At 38.3% G+C, this 19,476-nt stretch overlaps 1 protein-coding gene across 1 annotated transcript; it reads right to left on the bottom strand.

The window, feature by feature from the left end:
- Positions 1 to 3,424: 3,424 nt before the first annotated feature.
- On the bottom strand, positions 3,425 to 8,247 carry vip (vasoactive intestinal peptide). The gene is made up of 6 exons (XM_073482372.1): positions 8,228 to 8,247; positions 7,250 to 7,354; positions 6,507 to 6,611; positions 5,341 to 5,466; positions 3,764 to 3,875; positions 3,425 to 3,507 (listed from the first exon to the last, which is right to left on the bottom strand). Coding segments are annotated over exons 1-6 (459 nt in total). The 5' UTR covers positions 8,230 to 8,247; the 3' UTR covers positions 3,425 to 3,498.
- Positions 8,248 to 19,476: the final 11,229 nt, after the last annotated feature.

Below are 19,476 nucleotides of genomic sequence, written 5' to 3'. Positions count from 1 at the left end.
CAGGACCCTTATCCATCATAATTGTTTTCACTCACTCAGTCATTTAATCCTTTCATGGAATTTGTTGGTAATACGTAAAATATCAATCCCTTTGTAAGGGAAAAACTTACCAAGCTGGCCATAACTTTAAACACTTTTGTTCAGCTGCCTAATCCCAACAAAATTTCTGTCTTAGTGGATGAGTTTATCATTTAGCTACTTAATCATCTTGAGAGAGAAAAATGACACACACAACATCTGTGACACACAGATTTTTCTGTTCCCTCGTCAGTGGAGTGACAACCTGAAGAAGACAAACACAGAGAGGTAGTTTGAGATACAAATCTACTGACAAACCTGTTTGTTACCTGTCCTTGTCTCTGCCTTATGTCAGGTTGCTATGAGGAGCTGCATGTTGTGTCACATTTCTCTCCACTCCACAGGTGATTTGAGCCTCTTGTCAAAGCCTGAGGTGAGCAGCAAGAAATAAACCTGAAACATTATGACCCATTTTCCCAAGGGTCTGGTTTCAGCAAGTGTCATGGAAAGACTTCTAAGCTGTTAACTGAAGCTCACATTTAAGAATTGAAACTCGTAGAAAACTATTTGTGTACAAACCACGCTAGTACTATCCAACGACTGGCAAAGTGTCGCTGTCCATGGTGCTGAAGTTCTTGTGCAGTCGTTTGTTGTGGTTCCTAGCACTCATTTTTTGTTCTTTCCTTTCTTACTATTTCATGGCTCCTATCACAAACTTAATTTGAGGAAGTGTGCAAAAAGATTACTCAAATCTTCATTGTATCTGAATTGGGGACAGCATAGCAAAGAATCAAAAGGAGCAGCAAATCAAGACACTGCCGTAAAAGAGATATTGACTTAATTAAATTAGCTTCTGGGTCAGTAAGGAAAGAAGGAAGCTCACTGACCTGTTACTGTTACTGAACTTCATGTAAATCAGCTGACTACCATGTGGACTCATAGATTTCATCAAGTCACACATTCTTCTATATGATCAGATCCATGTTTTTTCAGTTTAAAACTCTTAGCTGACATGGGATGGCAATGTTTGTTTTAATTATTATTATTTATTCTTTTTAAATCTCATATGTTGCAGTTAGTGTGCTTGTAGGATACTGGAGCAGGCTTCTTCTTTAAAGGGCTACTAAGACAATATTGGCCAGACATTCAGTGGAGACATTTGGTGTCTCATAATACATTTTTCACCCAAAAAAGAAAAAAAAAGGGGGGTTAACACTCAATACTGTGGTATGTTTAGAGGCTTTCAAAATATCAGACATCAGCAGCTTAAATTGTACATACACAATCTTTCAAAAGCCTAAAGTGAACAAACTCGTGTCCTAAAACTCGAACTGTCAAACAATCAGCCAGACAAAAGACTCAGCTTTGAAAAATAAACCAATATCTTTTATTTGGTGAGTGGTGTACATCACTATATGCACTAAAGGCAGGTGTATGCTCAGTTATAACGTCTTTGCTCTACATATTGAATAGTATAAAGTGATTATATGCATCTGTGTCCATTCAAAATGTGTTCCACTTCCTCTTGCTCCTCCTGGATCTTTTCATGACCATGTTTGGGTTCTGTAAAACAACTCTGTCAGCGTTTACGTCATGATTGCACCATCGAAAATTGATGCCACAACTGTTGATATTAATTGACCCATGTATAATTGAACAATAAATCTATTGAATGTAATCCCAATGAAACAAAATCAATCATTTCATTGTACTTTCATGCAACTATTGTTCTATTAAACGTAAATGGGACAATAGAACTTTTATAAGGCTGTGATTCCACTGAAAACCAATGGTGCGAGAGTTCTCCATTGAAAGTTGATGGAAATATTGGTTGAATTATTCAGAATTTAATCAGACAGATGTTCCATTAAATGTTTCACTTAACACTAAAAAGCTGGTAGAAACGATGAATAAAATAAAAACTAGTGCTGTTCCATTGACGTTTAACAGGTCAGACGTTTAACTGGAAGTTAATGGGATAAATTCCAATCAAATTGTTCCAATGAATGTTATAAGGAGAAATATGCCCGTTGAAAGTTAATAGAACAAGTTGAAAATGACAAAATTCTGTTGAAGTTTTTCAAAGCAGTGATCTCACTGAAAGCTGATGGCGCTCCTGTTCCACTGAAGATTAATTGTAGAAGTTCTCCATTGAAGATAAATGGAACTACTGGTTAGTGAATATAAGCCACGATTAAAGCACACATTCAAATGTAATTGGGCAAATTTTGGTCTCTTAAGGCTAAAGAGACTAAAGATTGATGGAAATTCAAGTTACTGTTTATGAAGTAAACGCTGCTCCATTGATGTTCAATGGGTCAGACGTTTAACTGAAAGTCAACAGGATTCATTTTGATCACATTTATGGGAACAGTTGTTCCAATGAACGTTGTAAGCAAAGTCCACTGAAAATTGATAGAAAACAGTTATCATGAATCAAAAAGTCTTCCACTGAAGATTAGTGGCACAAGTTCCCCATTGAAGATAAATGGACCTACTGGTGAGTGAATTAAATTTAAGTTTGAAGTTTGCAAGAAATTTGCTTTATATTCACCCATATTCAATGGGTTAAATGTTTAGACAAAAGTTTGATCGGACAATTTCCACTAAAGTCTAATAGGGCAGTGGTCCATCAAAGGTTAGGCGAAATTATTCTATTAAAACTCTGATCTTGAGATAAAATGTGACAAATTGAATTCCATTTTATACCACACAAAGTAATTTCTTATTAAAAGTATTTGTAGCTGTAGTTTATTTTAAGTTCAACTTACATTCCTGCAAAGATTCCACTGAAAGACAGTGGTGATAGCATTGCATTGAAGATTATCTGGACACGTTATCCATCGAAATTTAATGGAATTGAGTGAAAATTCTTGAGATTTCAATCAACGTATTTTCCATTCATAGTTAACTGAACAAACATTGGTCACTTAAATCTAAAGTTACAATAGATCCACTGAAAATAAATGGGTATGTACACTACACCGTACACTCTTCAAAGTGAATACTGTTCTACTGACATGCAATGGGTCAAATGTTTGCCTCAAAGTTAACGGGACAAATTTCACTCAAATTTAACAGGACAGTGGTTTCTTAACAAGTGATTAGGGTTGAAATCACTCCTTTGAAAGTTAACAGAACAACAGTGATCTTAGAAAGAAAGAAAAGTGGTGCTTTTATTGTTTCCAGTTGTCATTTTTTTCAAACGCTGACGACCAAGCGGCAAGTGGACACGCATGTTGTTCAGTGCAGCCCGCAGAGTCTTTGGGCCAGAATCTTTAGTGATAAGTATTGTATATATACTGCATATATACAGTGTAAACATGTACTGTGTGTATGAATAAATAGATAACCACGTTGGAGAACACGTCATCGTTGGTTGACTTGACTTTCAAAAGTCCTTTGGATTAATATTGTGTTGTTTTTGGAATGGGCGGTTTCATGAGGATGACTTGAGGTATCTTGAGCGTGGGCCCCTCCTCAAAGTGGCTGCAAAAAAACAGAAGATGGGAAAAATATAAAGAGAAGAGGGTTATTGATTAAGAAGTGAAAACTGACAATATTTTCACCTTCATGTACTTCTTTAAAGATTTCTTTGCAAAAGTCACGTATCCTTCTCAACATGCTGTACATGTGAGTATGCAAACATAAGACATAGTTGTTTGTTTCAGCCATTTAAATGTTAATATATGAGGAAACTATGTGTGTGCTTTTATCTCTCTAAGGATCAATTTGACTGTCCTACCAGCTGAAAGTTGTTTAGGAGGTGATCTACGTTGATGTCATTGTAGCTCTCCGGGAAGGTGCTGGGTTCGTCCCTGGACTCCTCAGGGTCGCTGGTTCCAGGATCTTCTAGGCTGTGTGTGGAGGACGGAGGCAGAAAGAAAAAAAATACATATGAATCGTTTATTCCATAAATATTCATTCCATATTTCATAACATACTTATGATAACTATATGATAATTCTAAGGAACAATCAGGGAAATAAAATTATGGAAAAAAGCTTGGTGTCTTAAAACCTTTTAAGGAGCAGATGTGACTATTGGTCTTGTTCCAATAATCAGCTTTGGAAATTAGATTTTTGTCTTTATCATCTTTTTTATTTTTATTCTTTTAGCCCTTATGATTGTGCTCTGTTCATATAATGCTGTGAAAGTCCATGTTAGCTGCTAAACAGTGTTTTAATCACAGGCTGTTTTAACAGAAAATCAATCAACGTAAACTGTTATGGACGCTGCAGACTTGAATGTTGGAGAATAAGTTAGTATTTACCATTTCTCCTGCACTAAATATCTTGCAAGTAGTTAAAGGTGCACTATGTAGTTTTGGGGAAATTAGAAGAGAAAGACCTTATGTCCAAACAAACTAAATAAACCAACTTTCTTTGTTTTCATGACTGAATAAACTGAATAAACAAACTGACCTTAAAGGACAACACAATTTCATACTGTTTTACCTTGTTTATATTTGGCGGACCCTGCCACCATCTAGCTCTAAACAGTGTTCTGGGGACCTTATTTTCCTCTGAGAACAGCTTGTTTTTTCAGTTATGGAAAAAAAGAATTGTTTCTGACTTGGTATTATTACATCATTAATTGTAAATATTAATGTTCTGAGTTTGAATTTCTTCTCTAAAAGTACATAGTGCCCCTTTAAAAATCATAAACACAATTTGATGTTAGCAGAAACACTATGAAGTTCACCTGAGCTGGCTTATTTCCCAATAAAGAACAATTATACAATTAATTGAACCTTATAAATCAGATAGAGATAGCTTTTCATAGCAGTCACCTGATTGTGTTCCTCTTGTTGGAGCTCTGAACACATTTTAGGGGAAAATTCAACCATGCACCTTCATTTTAGTTTTGAATGACATATTTTGAAGCTGTGTAAAAAGTTCTGGGGATATTTGTTCATGTCATTATTGAAGTTGTTTTTAATTTGTTGGCTTTTCTGGTTTCTAACAACTCAGCAACCAACAAATCTTTTAATTAGGGAGTTACTTTGGTTTTACTTCACACCACTGTTGGAGAGGTGCTGACAGATGAGAGTACGAGTGTGAAGCAAGACAGATTTAAACTGTTGGCTATGATGCAAAAATAATCTTTAGATAAATTCCCAACGTTTTGACACATGGTGTCGAAATGTTTGTAATTTATTAAAGCATTTTCTCTACCAGTTTGTGACTATCTTGTGACACTGCGAAGAGCCATGATGGCAGTAAGTGTGAACTCCCTTTGAAAACCAGATAGTGATGTCACGTATCAAGCGGAGAGAATGAAACAGACAGACAGGTGAAGGCACGGAGGACTGACACCTACCTTCTCTTTCCTGTTAAGACTGAGTTCAGGTACTTCTTGACAGCCATCTGTTTGCGGAAGCGGCTGTAGTTGTCTGTAAAGATGGCGTCTGAGTGGCGCTTCACTGGCTCCTCCATCAGCTCATCACTGGATAGGAGAGAAGAATGAAGGTATTAGATGTCACCAGATTTCAGAGGGCAGCAGGTTTCAATGTAAAGTCATTCAATGTAAAGTCAGTGCAGCTCAGGATCCGTGATTCATGGTGTCTGTCTTCTCTTTGTGTGTGTGCGTGTGTGTGAATCCCTCCTGGCTGTGTAACAAACATGTAATGAAGCGGTAATGGCATAAATTAACCTTTAAGAATGTTTAGTCAATTATAAAATGCATCATCAAGCAGGTCCGGTCCTGTAATTGGAAATGTCAGTAGGTCCTCTGGTGTCAAATTGTAAATATTACACAAAAACAAAACAAAAAATCAGCTCTCTCTAATTAAACATGATGTATTTGCACTTTCAAGTCTCTTCTGATGTAAATGTTAGAAAGATTAAGAAGAACACTTTTCACTTGATTTTCACACTCATTTCTAAATTATGTGTTTTGATTCATAAACCAACAAAAATGTAATTAAAAGCCAAAATCTTTGAAAGAAAAAAGGGGATGCACAATAAACTCTCATTTCCTTCGTAACTAAACCACATTATTAAAAAATGATTTGTTATAGGTATATAACAGACATATAAGTAAACTCTGAGGTAACATTTCTCCCACTGTTTTAGGGTGACATACTGGAGCTTCAGACATCTACACCCATTTACATTTTATCTATACTTCTACATGTCCACATCTATTCTCTGATTGGTTTGGATTCACACTTTTTTCAAATACAGAACTAATGTTTCATAAATCTGAAACAAGGTTTAGAAAAAAAAACTTCTGATCTCTAATTTTCGATGTCTGTCAGGTCTGCACAGCAGTTTATGGAGAGGCATGATCTGGTATTGGAGATAATCTTGACAGACAAAAATCTGATAAAAGTTTCCCAAAAGTGGCAAAATAGACTTTAGGATTTATAAAAGAAAATAATTTAACAATTTCATGGTGTGACTCTGAAAAATCTGGCAATAAGTAAATAAAAAAAGCCCTTTTGTTTCCTTTAAGTGTTTTTTCGGCGCCGGGAGGACACCTACCTGACCCGCTTCCCGATCAGGGACTCCAGGTACCTCCGCGCTGAGAGCTGCCCGAGCAGTTTGCTGTATCCGCTGGTGAACAGACCGTCCGCGTGTCTCGACGGTCTGCAAAACATCGCAGGACAGATGCATGAACATCTGGTCACTTTTGATACATTCAAACAACACATGTCATAAATACGCACACTGGCTCCAATTTTTAAAGTTTATGGGTTGGAAAATGAAAAAGATTTTCATTTTATTGTAAAAACAAACAAACAAACAAATAAAACAGTTCAGTATAGGCAAATGATGCAAAAAAGAGATGGTGAATGTTTAGTTTCCCATCTTTATGTTTCTGATTTGACTCAAAGTGCGTAATATCCTTAAGAGATCTATATCAAATGGCATTATCAGCCTGTCACAGCATGTGAGCCCTCTGAAAAGACTCAGTTGGCTTAATGCATGATAAAAAAATCACAGTTTAGCGTCACCCTTGTTTAAAGGCGGGTCACGAATTATTGTAAGTAGGTAGGTCGTGGAAATATTAAAGCGAATCTACTCGGAGGGAAGTTTTCTCTCTTCACCTCGAAACAACACTCCTTCTGAGGCTAACTCATGTGAGCTGCGACGTTTGGCATCAGCCATTCACAACATGAATCTGAGCAGGAGTCCGGAGACAAAACACTAAAACATTCACCCACAGGTCTACTCACACAGCACTGCGCACACTTTCGGGTGGACAGAAGACTGGTTTCTCTTACCTCATGGATGAGTATGGCAGACTCAGGGTCCGTGAGTACAACACACTGCACAGGGCTATTAGGAAAAGCAGCTGGGGTCCGGACCGTTGTAACATCGCTTTATACCTGAGAATACAAACGGTAACGGGTTATTCTTCCTCTAACCCGAAAACAAAGAGCATCTTGTCATCAAAGACCATATACCATCCTTTACGCATTACCCGGTAAGATTTATTAATTATCTTAATTTACTCGCAATGGTCCAGTCGTGAGGAAGTGTTTAAATGCTCGAGGCAAGAAATGGAAGAGCTATTGAGCCACGAAGAACGAGTTGGACGCCTTACTTTGATAAACCACCCATTTAATTGTGAATTTTGGCGAAAGCAACGGAGTCTAATGCGTAATTACGCACGGCAAAACCTGTTGTTACACCCGGTGGAGACCGCACGTGTTGAGCTTCTTCTCACAGAAACGCTGTAATCCTAAAAAATGAATTCACCGCCGAAGGCTTCCAATTTTCTCTCTAAAAAAACAACAACAACTCAGTGGAGAGTAAATTTAAGTGCGGAAATGTGACAAATCTCCTTGTTATTTTTCTAGCCGCGCCTATTAATGATCTTTTACTGTTTTAGATTTGTAACAGATTCAGCTCTCACGCTAACTACTTGCCAACTTAAAGTCTGTCGATGGTGAATTTTGGCAAGAGGAAAGGAAAAGAGCTCAGCAGAATCCAATGCGTAATTACGCACAAATTCCTCTGCAATTCTGCTGCCACCCTAGACCACAAAACTAATTATTAAATTAAATTATACAACGATGTTAAACTCAATATTCGGTCTTTTGGAGAGACTTATCCGAAACCTGGCTGGAGCGCGCAAAAAGAACAAACACTAGAGTTCACAATGACCAAAAACGGAGAGAACCGAGAATGCACCATCTAAAAAATGAAAAAAAAGAAAAAGAAAGAAAAATAATTTCTATGTAAATGTACAATCTTACATTTGAGCTAGAGAAAGTTGTCTGCTTTCTGCTCTGTCCGCTGCGCTCTCCAAAGTCCTGATCTCGAGCCGCTGCTGTATCTCCACTCAGTTGATGCCTCCTGACTCGCTTTGTCTTTCTGTCTTTCTCCCTTCCAGGTCTGTTACCATTTTATACACCTGGATGTTTCCCATGGAGCGAGGAGGGGGGACATCAGATTCGATCAGGGGCCTGAGACGTCAGTAGGTTGCTGCTTCCGTCATCGGTCGGAGCCAAACAGGCCTATGGTGAAATTACTGGGGAGTTTTTTTTCTTTCTTTTTCTTCTAACTAATCGCAGAAATAACTAATTTATATGCCAAGGTTGATGCTGTTGACTCATCTGATGTTCTGATCCTTTTCCCTGGGCTCCTCTCCCATCACAGTGCAGTCAACTGCTGCAGGAAGGCAGGAAGGCCAAGTCTACTCAAACCAATTGAAATTTCATTTAAAAAATAGCTTTATTCTTTCACACTGCACCAGAAACACTGATGTCTTGTCCACTTGTATTAAATTCCCTTCACATGTAGGTCTACTGAGGTTTAAGGCACCCATGTGAGCTCCAGTGATTGACCTTGTCCCAGGACAAAGACAGACAGAGAAGTTAGCGTCTCAGGTTATATGGATTTTGCAAAATTAAAGTTTTCCTTGGTATTTTATACTTTCCTCTGTGATTTCTTTGCAGCAGTGGTGGCAGGGGGTCATTTTTGTATTTGTTCATGTCCATCCCTGTTGATCTTAGCTTTGGCTCTAGAGCGATAATGGTTGCAGTGCTAATATTATTCATATTTTACTTGATCATGATTAAAGGGCTACTCCTCCGCACTTATGCTTGTTTGTGTTTTTTGTTTTGTCATCTAGATGATTATGTGTAATTCCCATTTAATCTAGCTGTGGTGGTTCACCACTCCTACATGAATGAATTGTTTATAACCTAATGGTGAGGAATGCTCATGCTTGCCTTGGGCCCCGACAGACTCAAGAATCTCCACTTACATTGTCTTGCTAAAAAGATAACATTTAACATTTTAAGCCTAGAACAGAATCAGCTTTCTACATTTCCACTCAACACTTGACTGTATATAAGCTGTCACTGAAGGATCTGTACTTACTGAGAGTGTAAAATAGACAGTAATCAGTTATAAATGTGTATGTGTTTACGTCACATTGGAACACCTGATGAGCACTTCTGACAACTGGTAACCTTTTAAAGGTCTGACATGTTTTACCAACTTTTTATTGGACCTGAGTCATCAGACACATTGAACATAATAGAGCCGGATCAATATATCGGTTGGCCGATATTGTGGATATGTTGGTATCGGTGTATGTACTGACTGATATGAAAACTTTCATTTTAGAGATTATAATGCAAAAAAAGGATGCTTGGGATAATTTGCAATTATTAAAATTCCCAGTGATGTTTGGTGTTTCAGTGCACTGAAAATCCTGCCTATGTTACATATTTCAGTAGAAAGTGTTTGACAACCACATTTGAAGGATCATCATCAAAAACGTGTGTACATTGGCAGATATACTGGATCTTTGTTGGAATTTTTTCACTTCCTAATATCGGCATCGGCCCCATAAACTGAGTATTGTCCAGTCTCTAGAACATACAATAGAATGTTATTTTTCTTAAAGAATAAGTATAAAAACGATTTCATGTGCTCATTTATGTCTTCACTTTTATGAGGCAGAAACAAATGTTTCCACAGTTCTACTTTGAATGACTGATTTTTGTCATACAATACATTTCTGTGCAATATATAGGAAGGATGAGCTGTGTTTCCCGACATAATTTTGAGCTATACACGTTTTCCTTTTTCCATCTGGTGCATTGTCCTGTCATGACACAAATATTTAATCCTTCTTCAGCCATTTATATCTGTTGGTTCACATCCATACAGGGAAGTGCTGAGCACCTCCGAAGGTGCTGGAGATGGAATTAAAACAAGGGTTTTGCAGATTACCATTTTAAACAATCACAATAACATTTTTGAGGGTGTTTGCAAGACACTGTGATTGTTTTCTATTTCAGGTTGTGCTGGGCTTTTTCAAAAGGACACCTAACAGAACTGAAGTGTTTCTGAATCCACCCACAGTGTCCCTGATGGGTCTGATCTACTCTGCTGGAATAGCACAGTGAATTAGTCGTGACGTTGGTGCGTCATCCATCCATCCATACCTCCATCCATCCATCCATCCATCCATCCATACATCCATACATCCATACATCCAACGAAATGGGTGTGAGCCATTTTGCCAATATCACTAGAGAGGAAAAAAATATTGCCTTATATGTGACTTACAGCACGTGTAGTGGTGTTGAATTAAAGGTCCAGTGTGCAGGATCCAGGTGGATAAATTGACAGAAATGGAATATATAATCCGTAATACATTTTTATTTGTGTATAATTACCTGAGAGTAAGAATCGTTGTTGATTTAGATGCCACTTCATTTGTTTTTTAAGGTACTGTAGAAGTTAATTTTGTCATTTTGCATTTTGTGGTCACAGCAGAAGATGGTCTTTAAAGGTGGCAGCTATCATTTCCTGAAAAATATGATTCATTTTTGCCTGTATTTGTGGTTGCGTACCTGATGATGATCACTAATTTTATTTCCCACTACATCATGACAACAGTGTCTCTGGCCCTCCTGGATCTTTGATATCTCCTCCCAGTCAGCAGATGACTCTCTCCTCCTCCCTCTTCTTAACCATGATGGCACCATCTGAACCATAATGTGATCAGTCCAGAGTGAAAGTGGATTACGCAGAAGTCCATGGGAGAAGGAGCTGGTCTAATTGACAGCAGTGATTGGAGACAGATCCCTGCAGGAAGAGGAAGCTGATGGAGGAAACATCAGCGTTATTATGTTGATGGAATGTACGGATGAAGACGTTCCTATAGACGACCAACAGGACGCCTTAGCTCTGTACGCAGGATGACACAGTGGACTGAGGACAACAGCTTTGACTACCCAGACCAATGACAGGCTTACCTCTACTACTGAGTCTAGGTTATACTTCTATAGCTAGCACATTTCTGATGGATTAAGGGTCACTGGGGCAGAAAAAGAAAATACTAATTGTCAATTTTACCTCTTGCCCTTGTTTCCAGCCTCTTGCACCAAAACCCACAGGTTTAAAATAAAATGTTAGCAGTTAACGTTTTTGCAAACCAATTATACACTCACCTTATATATACCTTTTTACATTTCTACAAAACGTCCCATATCATATTCACACCTGAATTTCATATCCGGCAGTGGAGGGGGCGGTGGTGGGATTATAGGCAGAAGGCTGCCAAGCCAGTAACCACAGTTCAAGACTGGGTTTCAACATTTGTAAGTGTGACACAACTGGGACAGTTTCCAGCCATGTTTGTTGCACAAACCAATCGTCAGAATAAATGTTAACTAAGTAAGTTAAAACCAAGATAAAACTGAACGTTTCTTTATGTTGCAACTTTATGTTTGTTTAGGTTGAATTTTCTGTTTCTCTCTTGTCACAACACTGTGCTTATGCTCTGGTTAGCTTTATACCCAAAAACCACTTGGTTAGGGTCAGGAAAAAAATCATGGTTGATGGAGATGATCTGACTTCCCATGATAAATAGCCAGTTTTGGTTGACACTAAAAATGGCTGGAAATGTCCACAGGTGTCCTTAAAAATAGCCAGTGGTCTGACTCGAACTGCGGTTGACTGTTTGGCAGCCTTGTTGACTTGTAATAACCTACATTGCCAACATTTATTCTGGCAACTGGGTTGGATGAGCAAGTTCCCTACCTGTATCTGTTCATCCAACTATATGATCCGCTCACAATGGGGCTTAAACAGGAAATGGGTGGTATTCACCGGAAGTTGTTGATTTAAGCCTAAAGTTGATAAAAGTTGTTCAGAGATCATTATATTGATTAGAAAACTATTTACAGAACAGCCTCAAAAAATTGAGCTTCAGATTCATGTTTTGATAACAAAAGTAGATTATCTGTGCCGGATTCTTGTTTCAGTCGAGTACTTGGTCAGTCGTCGTTGTCTTTATTAAACAAATATTATGTGGTGGAATCTACTTTTTAGGTCCAAATGGTTGATGTCTTTGTATTGAAACACTTTGCATCACGATCTCCCACCAGCCAGTGCGATGAGGGGAATCCCCTGGATTGCTGAGTGCCTTCTCTGCAACACATTATCCAATTAGCAAACCCTAGAGTGACGACTCTGATGGCAGATTACTGCTGGCAGCCTGACGGGACTCACTGGGGTCTCTTGCTGTCGTTTTGTCCCCCTCTCTTATGTATGTGTTTATGTGTGTATGCATTTCTGTCTGTGTGTGTGTGTGTGTGTGTGTGTGTGTATGTGTGCGTGTGTGCGTGCGTGTGTGCGTGTGTGCGTGTGTGCGTGTGTGTGTGGCAGGTGGAGAGATGGAATAAAGGTACAGAGATAAGATACAGATAGCTGATGATGGATGGAGTGTGAAAGGGAGACTTTAACCGAGACAGAAGCCAGAAACCAAGGCAGAGACAAGACGAGAGAGTGACTGATCTAATCTGAGTGGATGAAATGAAACAGACATTACAAGCAAGTCATTTAAATGAAAGATAATCAGTATTTTTTTTAGATCTAGCTTGCAAAAGGCTACAGTTGCCAAATAATAATACACAAACTAAAAAAAACGACAAATTAGTAACTTAAGACTCTGGTGAATCATGAATTGTTTAATTGATTTGCTTTGTAGCAGGATGGTTCAATTACAAAGTATAAAACTGGGAAAATTGAACGCTATTATTGTTAAGTTATTTTAAGAAATAGAATTATTATTAAGAAAGCATCACACTAACGGTATTTGTGCAGAGATGACAGTATCATGACATCCCTCCACAGACAAATGACAGGCCTTTACATTCATCTAAAATGGCGTCACAGGTGCCAGTGTCAAACAGGTTTCCGTCTCCCATGTGAGAAGACTCTTCTCCTCCTGGCTCACTGTGGACCCAGTTGGGTTTGGTGATGGATCGCCATCCACAACAAGAGGAGATTAGTCTGACATATTACAGCTAAACTCCCCTGATGGCCAAACCTGGTTTACTGCAGCAGGAGGCCGGCTGCATTCAGAGCTGAAAACAGAGACAATAGGTCAACACAGCCGGATGGAATTTGGGAAATGAGCAGCATTAGCGCTGTAATGCAAACGACGTGTTCACGACACAAATCGTGTGTAACTTCCTCCCCAGTGACTTGGATAATAGCATTTACTGGACATACAAAACATTTTCACCATTTTAGCTACCAAACAGGTGCAGGCATCTGCCAACTCTGGTTTGGTTTAAGGAAACTTGTTAGCTCAGGAAACCATGTCGTCAAAGTCAAAAAAATAATTCATGAAAATTGAGAAATGTGCTTATATGCTTTCCTTATAAGCATGAGCTGAGAAGATGGATATCAATCTCATGTCAAGATTAAAGACGGAGCTGGATTCAGCTTTTTGTTAGCCTAGCTTAGCATAAAAAGTAATGGAAGTAATGGTAGTCTGGCTTTCTAAAGCTACTGCAATATCAGCAGAATGGAAGAGCACGAAAACCTGAAGACATGGGAATGTTTACATGTTTTCGCAAGATGGTTAACCCAGCAGCTAATCTTCTAGTACAAATTGCTTAAATTTGCTATTTGTGTTGAATAGTTTCTGCAGTGTAAGTGAAACCAAACAAAACATGAAGAGTGCATAGCTTTTTTAAATTAGCTGTTAATATTTGATTTTATTCAGATGCAACTGCTGGCGATGGTGTTGGCGGGGATGTTGCCAGTGGTTTGTCCAACACATCTGACTCAGAATTAGAGGCTATTCTTCCAAGGTCAAGAATGAACTTTGTAGACGAGAACAGCAAATTAGCGACCAACCCAGTCAGGCTAAAAAATAGCTTCAACGCATAACTCATTATCATTTTTTACATTTTCTGTATATATATAAATATACAAAAAAGATACCTTGTAATTTGTGACTTTTCTGGTCTTTATGCTGAACTATAGGCTAACCACATCTGTAACACAAAAACACGAGACCAGTGTTGATCTTCTCAACTAACTCTCAGAGAGAAAGCAGGTATGTGTACTTTCCAAAATGTCGAACTATTCCTTAAAAAAGGTTATTATGACGCAGTGTAGTGTAGTATCTTCACAATAACTGATCCTTTCACACAATCCTGTCAGTGCTTTGAGTTTTCCACTGGTTTCAATATTTAGCTATATTTCACTTCCCACAAACACAGTCATGCACACCCATAGAGACTCACCTTTTATTACTAACTTACAGTACGTACGCACACACACACACACACACACACACACACACACACACACACACACACACACACACACACACACATACACACACTCCACACACTCATCAGAGCCCGGCTCCCTGGAGGTTCCTTTAATGGAGGCCGTGTGTTTGGTGTGCGGCCTCCTGTACGGATCAATTAGACCACCAGAGCTCTTCATCGCATCCTAAAATTAACTAAATACATAAATACATATGGCCTGGATTCAGCCCCATGGCAGACATTACGTACTGCAATGCCATCCCGAGACTTTAATTAGCGGCAGCACACACTCACACACACACAGTCACATTTCCATCATAGCTGTCATTAACCAGCAAAACCCTACCCATGATGCACTCGGGTCCGGCTCTCATGGGGACCAATCGGATTACGTTGATCTCTGTGTTCGGGAAAAACAATGTAACATGACATCTATCTTATCTATCTATCTATCTATCTATCTATCTATCTATCTATCTATCTATCTATCTATCTATCTATCTATCTATCTATCTATCCATCCATCCATCCATCCATCCATCCATCCATCCATCCATCCATCCATCCATCCACATCCATCCATCATCATTCCCCCTGAGCATGTGTCACCTGAAAGTTCTGTCTCACCACAGTCAAATAATCTTGATTCATCGAACACCTTTTACACCGCAGACATTTTAACAAATAGTGCAAGAAATCACATAATAATGGCTGCTGCCCTGCTATTGTCCCTGCTGGGTCACCAGCACGCCTGAATGCAACAGGGCCGTCATTGATGCCATTAGCAGCAGCTGTGCCTTTCTGCTGTGACATGTCAGAATGTCTCATCATATCCAGTGGTGGAAAGTACATTTACTGTACAATTTCAAGGTACTTGTACTTTACTTTAGTATTTCCATTTTATACTACTTTATACTTCTACTCCACTACATTTTAGAGGGAAATATTGTGCTTTTTGAATAAAGTCTTTCTGCTTGCCCTGCAATGTAAATGAGTCTTTCCAGACCAATGCAGTCAGAAAGCTACTTCAGTAACAAGTTACTTTTCAGATTTAGATGTTTTATTATAAATTATAGATAAAGATAAAAGTTTATTGATCCCCTTAGGGCAATTCACAAGCTACTCAGAAGGTACAGTGTATAAAGTAATTAAAGGTGTCTTTACCAGCGGCAGCATCTAAGCGTTTTACACATTAATGCAACAATTGTACTCAAGTACAGTTTTGAGGTAACTGTACTTTCCATTTCTGACTAGTTTATACTTCTACTGCAGTACATTTCAGAGGGAAATACTAAACTTTTTACAACACTACATTCTACATTTATGTGATAACATTAGTTACTAGATTGACCTTAGTTTCTCTGGTCAGTGTCATTGACCAAGGCACTGGCTTAGAATCTGGTGTTGGTCTCGGGCGCTGTACGTTGGTTGCTCACTGCTCCCTCTGGGGATGCAGAGAGCAGAGAACCAGTTTCACAACATTTTACATTGTATGATTGTACGTAATCAATATAGATTCTTCTTCTTCTTCTTCTTCTTCTTCTTCTTCTTCTTTTTCTTCTTCTTCTTTGCAGATACACAATATATGTATGTAGTGTATAGGGATGTTCTTTAAGTATATTTTGATGTTTGTACTTTGGTACTTTTATCCAAGTAAAAACTCTGAATGCAGGACTATACTTCACCTGAATAAAAGATCTGAACTATGGGCTGCGTGTAATCCCCAATTGAAGCCATTTCTCTCTAAGTATGAATGCTACCACCAGAGTGCGACTCTATCATCGTCCCTCCCCAGTCAGCTGCAATGCGTCAGCACAGATGCTTTAGCAGCCCTGCAGTAATGAAATCTGAGCGCCTGTTATGGCAGGATGACCTCACCTCAAACAGCCAACCTGCCACAGCTAAATGAGTGTAATGAGGTGTCTGTCATGGTTGTATGGACGTAAGTTGTTGAGCTACAGTACCGTAAAGTTTATTTTTGCGTTGAAAGGAAGCATGAAAAAAGGCACATTTTTCCAGACACTATAACAACTTGTCTAATAATTATTGGAACAGAAACACTCCATTTTTCTGATGGATTTGCTGTTTTTTAATATTGAGCCAGTCTGATGGTGTCAGTATGTCTGGTTTATTTGTGGAATACATTTTTATACTTTGCAACATTTCAGAGAATGTGCTTATTCACTGCTGTTTTTCCACAAGTTTGTATTGTAAGTGCTGGTTTCCTAAGGCCAAACAAGAGCATTGCGAAGCAACCCAGGAGGGACTTGAACCCATAAGCCCATGCCGACGAGGCTGATGCCTTATCCATCAGGCCACTGGGTCACATGTTGTTTGTCTAAATGTGCAGAAATGTTCTCTGCAGCCAATAGAAACCACTGACCTGTACAAGAAAACAATTTCTATGATCTCACAGTGATGATAACACAAGTGATCACCCAGTGATTTGGACATTACAAGTGATAGAAACACAGAAAAACAATAAAAAAAAGAAAAGAAACATAAATCTAGTGTTTCCTGCCTCGGCTTAAAGGATAAAAACTGAAAATTCACTCCCTTGCCGGTGGAAAGGCGGGCTAATTTTTGTGGCCCACAAGACATTTCTGGAGCTTCAGAGCAAAACTAAATGGGGCCTTAATTTAATGTAAAACAAACAATTGAAAAACAAAGATAAAATGGCTTCATACATCTGATCCGATATAACCCCAAGATCCCAAATTGATTTGGTAAGATGTTACTTACACCCTCGACTCATGGTCTAGCTCGTGTACTCACGCTTTTATCTTAGAAGCTACAGTGAACATTTCGGATTTGAAAAAGGGGGATGTGAATTCTGCCGTGCTCCAGAAATGTTTTATGAATAGGAAACTTTACCTGACTTTTAAATATTTTTGGGTGAACTTACCCTTTAAAGTGATCACTTTCCCACGTTGTACCGCAGAGGGGCAACCACAAACTGACGTCAATCTCAGTCAATGAATTCATTTTGAAATACAAAGTAATGATTTGTTTTATCATTCTGAGTCAGACCTGCGAGGAAAAACTTTCCCTTTTTGCATTTTCTGTCTTGTCCCTTTAACATTTCTCTTCAGATTAAATAGATAAAGCATTCTCACTCTCTCTTTATTTATCTCTCTTTCTCTCTCTGACTCACAAGCACACCACCCAGGGAGCTCCACTAATATTGTCTGGGAGAGTTAACTCAGTCTGATCATACCGTGTCTGTGCGACATCCATCACATCCATCTGCACCTGTACGGCCCAGACTCACGATTTTCCACTTAGGTGTAATTTTTCATGGCCACCTTTTGCTGAATTTAATTTCTTAGATGCAGAAGGAGTTAAATGATACAGTACAGTATGCCATCTGTCCATTAACCACGCACTACTGTTACAAAGATGACCTGATTATTGGAGGACCTTGTTGCATAGCGGCTATATTTAGCAATTAGAGGAAGTTCATGCACACGTATTAATTAAATATTATCCATATCAACAACCGTAATGACCTATTTGACCAAAACTAGAATTCTCCAAATAACCTAATATTTAAAATCAAACAAAATGAAAAAAAGAAGCAAAATAAAATCAGATAAAAAAACACAATCTAATATAAAATAGAGTGTAAAATAGGTAATAATTGTTGCCCGAGTCTGAATCTTGGTGTGACTTTAAACGGACGCTGGTGATTACTCACCACTTCCTCATATAAATATCAGCTTATTTATTCTTAATTGGGGTGACAGTGATTCTCTCTGCAACATGTTTTAATATCCTCCAGATTTAACCATGTTTATCCAGTCTGAAAGTCAAGTAAACTTCACTGATTGAAATGTTTATTGTCACATCATTTGGCAATCCAGATTTATATTCACATATTAAAGCATTCTCATATGAAAAGCAAGTACAAACAGAAGTTCAAACTAGTCTAACCTAAGGTAAAAAGTACATACCTATATACATTTAAATACACTGTAACATTGATATCAACGATTAAGGCTCAAAATGAAAACTGGCCGTGGCACGAAATTAAGATTTCTGACACTATGGCATGCCGATAAGATTGTGCTTCAGGGTTGGCTTTAATTGTGGAATAACTAGTTTTCTTATTTTCCCCAGTGACTTTTGCATTGGCCAGTGGGCTAAAAATTCACATTAAAAAAAAGAAAATAAAGTAAGAAAGACAGCAGTGACACTACATAAATAAGGTCTATACTTAACTTTAATTTTGAGGTACTTGCTACAGGTTGCTCCTGTATACATCCACTGCACTACATTTGGAGGCAAATGTTATACTTTTTAATCTCTACTAATATTTGATAACTTTAGTTACTGGTTACTATTGCATGCCAATGCAGTGCATTTCTAAATGTATTTATCTGATCAGAAACTGGATATAAAAAATATACATACATGGGTGTATATGCGTATATTTACTTTGACTTGTAGCCTACTTTTGGTACTAAAGTATTGTCCGAGAAATACTTGAGTAAAAGTCTTAAAGTATCTGATATTAAATACTTAAGTACTATTTATATGGGTGACATTCACCAAGTAATATTTCAACATGATGTAATACGATAACTTCTGGGTACTTTTTACAACACTAAGAGAAAGAAGATCACATGTATTAATATGATTATTTAATTGACAAACAATTCTTCTGCACATCATCAGAGCTGATTTTTATTAATTGTTCAAAAAGGCCTCACACAGAAGAGATGAAGGAGTTAAGAGATGTGATTTTGGAGCTTCTGGATGAGGGATGAAGCATGAAGCTGCCCTGATGAAGGCAGCCTATCAGCTCCGTCCTCCCGTCCTCCTCGCTGCTGATTGGCTGACTCGTGGAGGAAGAGGATGTCGGGACAGCAAAGATGTCCGCGCTCATTTGAAAACCTGCTGTAGCCAAA

Source organism: Pagrus major, chromosome 15 (genome assembly GCF_040436345.1).
Source record: "Pagrus major chromosome 15, Pma_NU_1.0".
In the NCBI taxonomy this organism is placed as follows: domain Eukaryota; kingdom Metazoa; phylum Chordata; class Actinopteri; order Spariformes; family Sparidae; genus Pagrus; species Pagrus major.
Note: the sequence above shows the minus strand (reverse complement) of the source record. Positions and strands in the feature narration are given on the sequence as shown.

Bases quoted from the DNA above. Each gene is read 5' to 3' on its own strand.
- vip (XM_073482372.1), bottom strand. The intron at 6,612-7,249 runs GTAAGAGAAACC...GATGTTTTGCAG, and splicing joins CTGCCATACTCATCCATGAG to ACCGTCGAGACACGCGGACG. The intron at 3,876-5,340 runs GTAGGTGTCAGT...CTCCACACACAG, and splicing joins GTCTTAACAGGAAAGAGAAG to CCTAGAAGATCCTGGAACCA.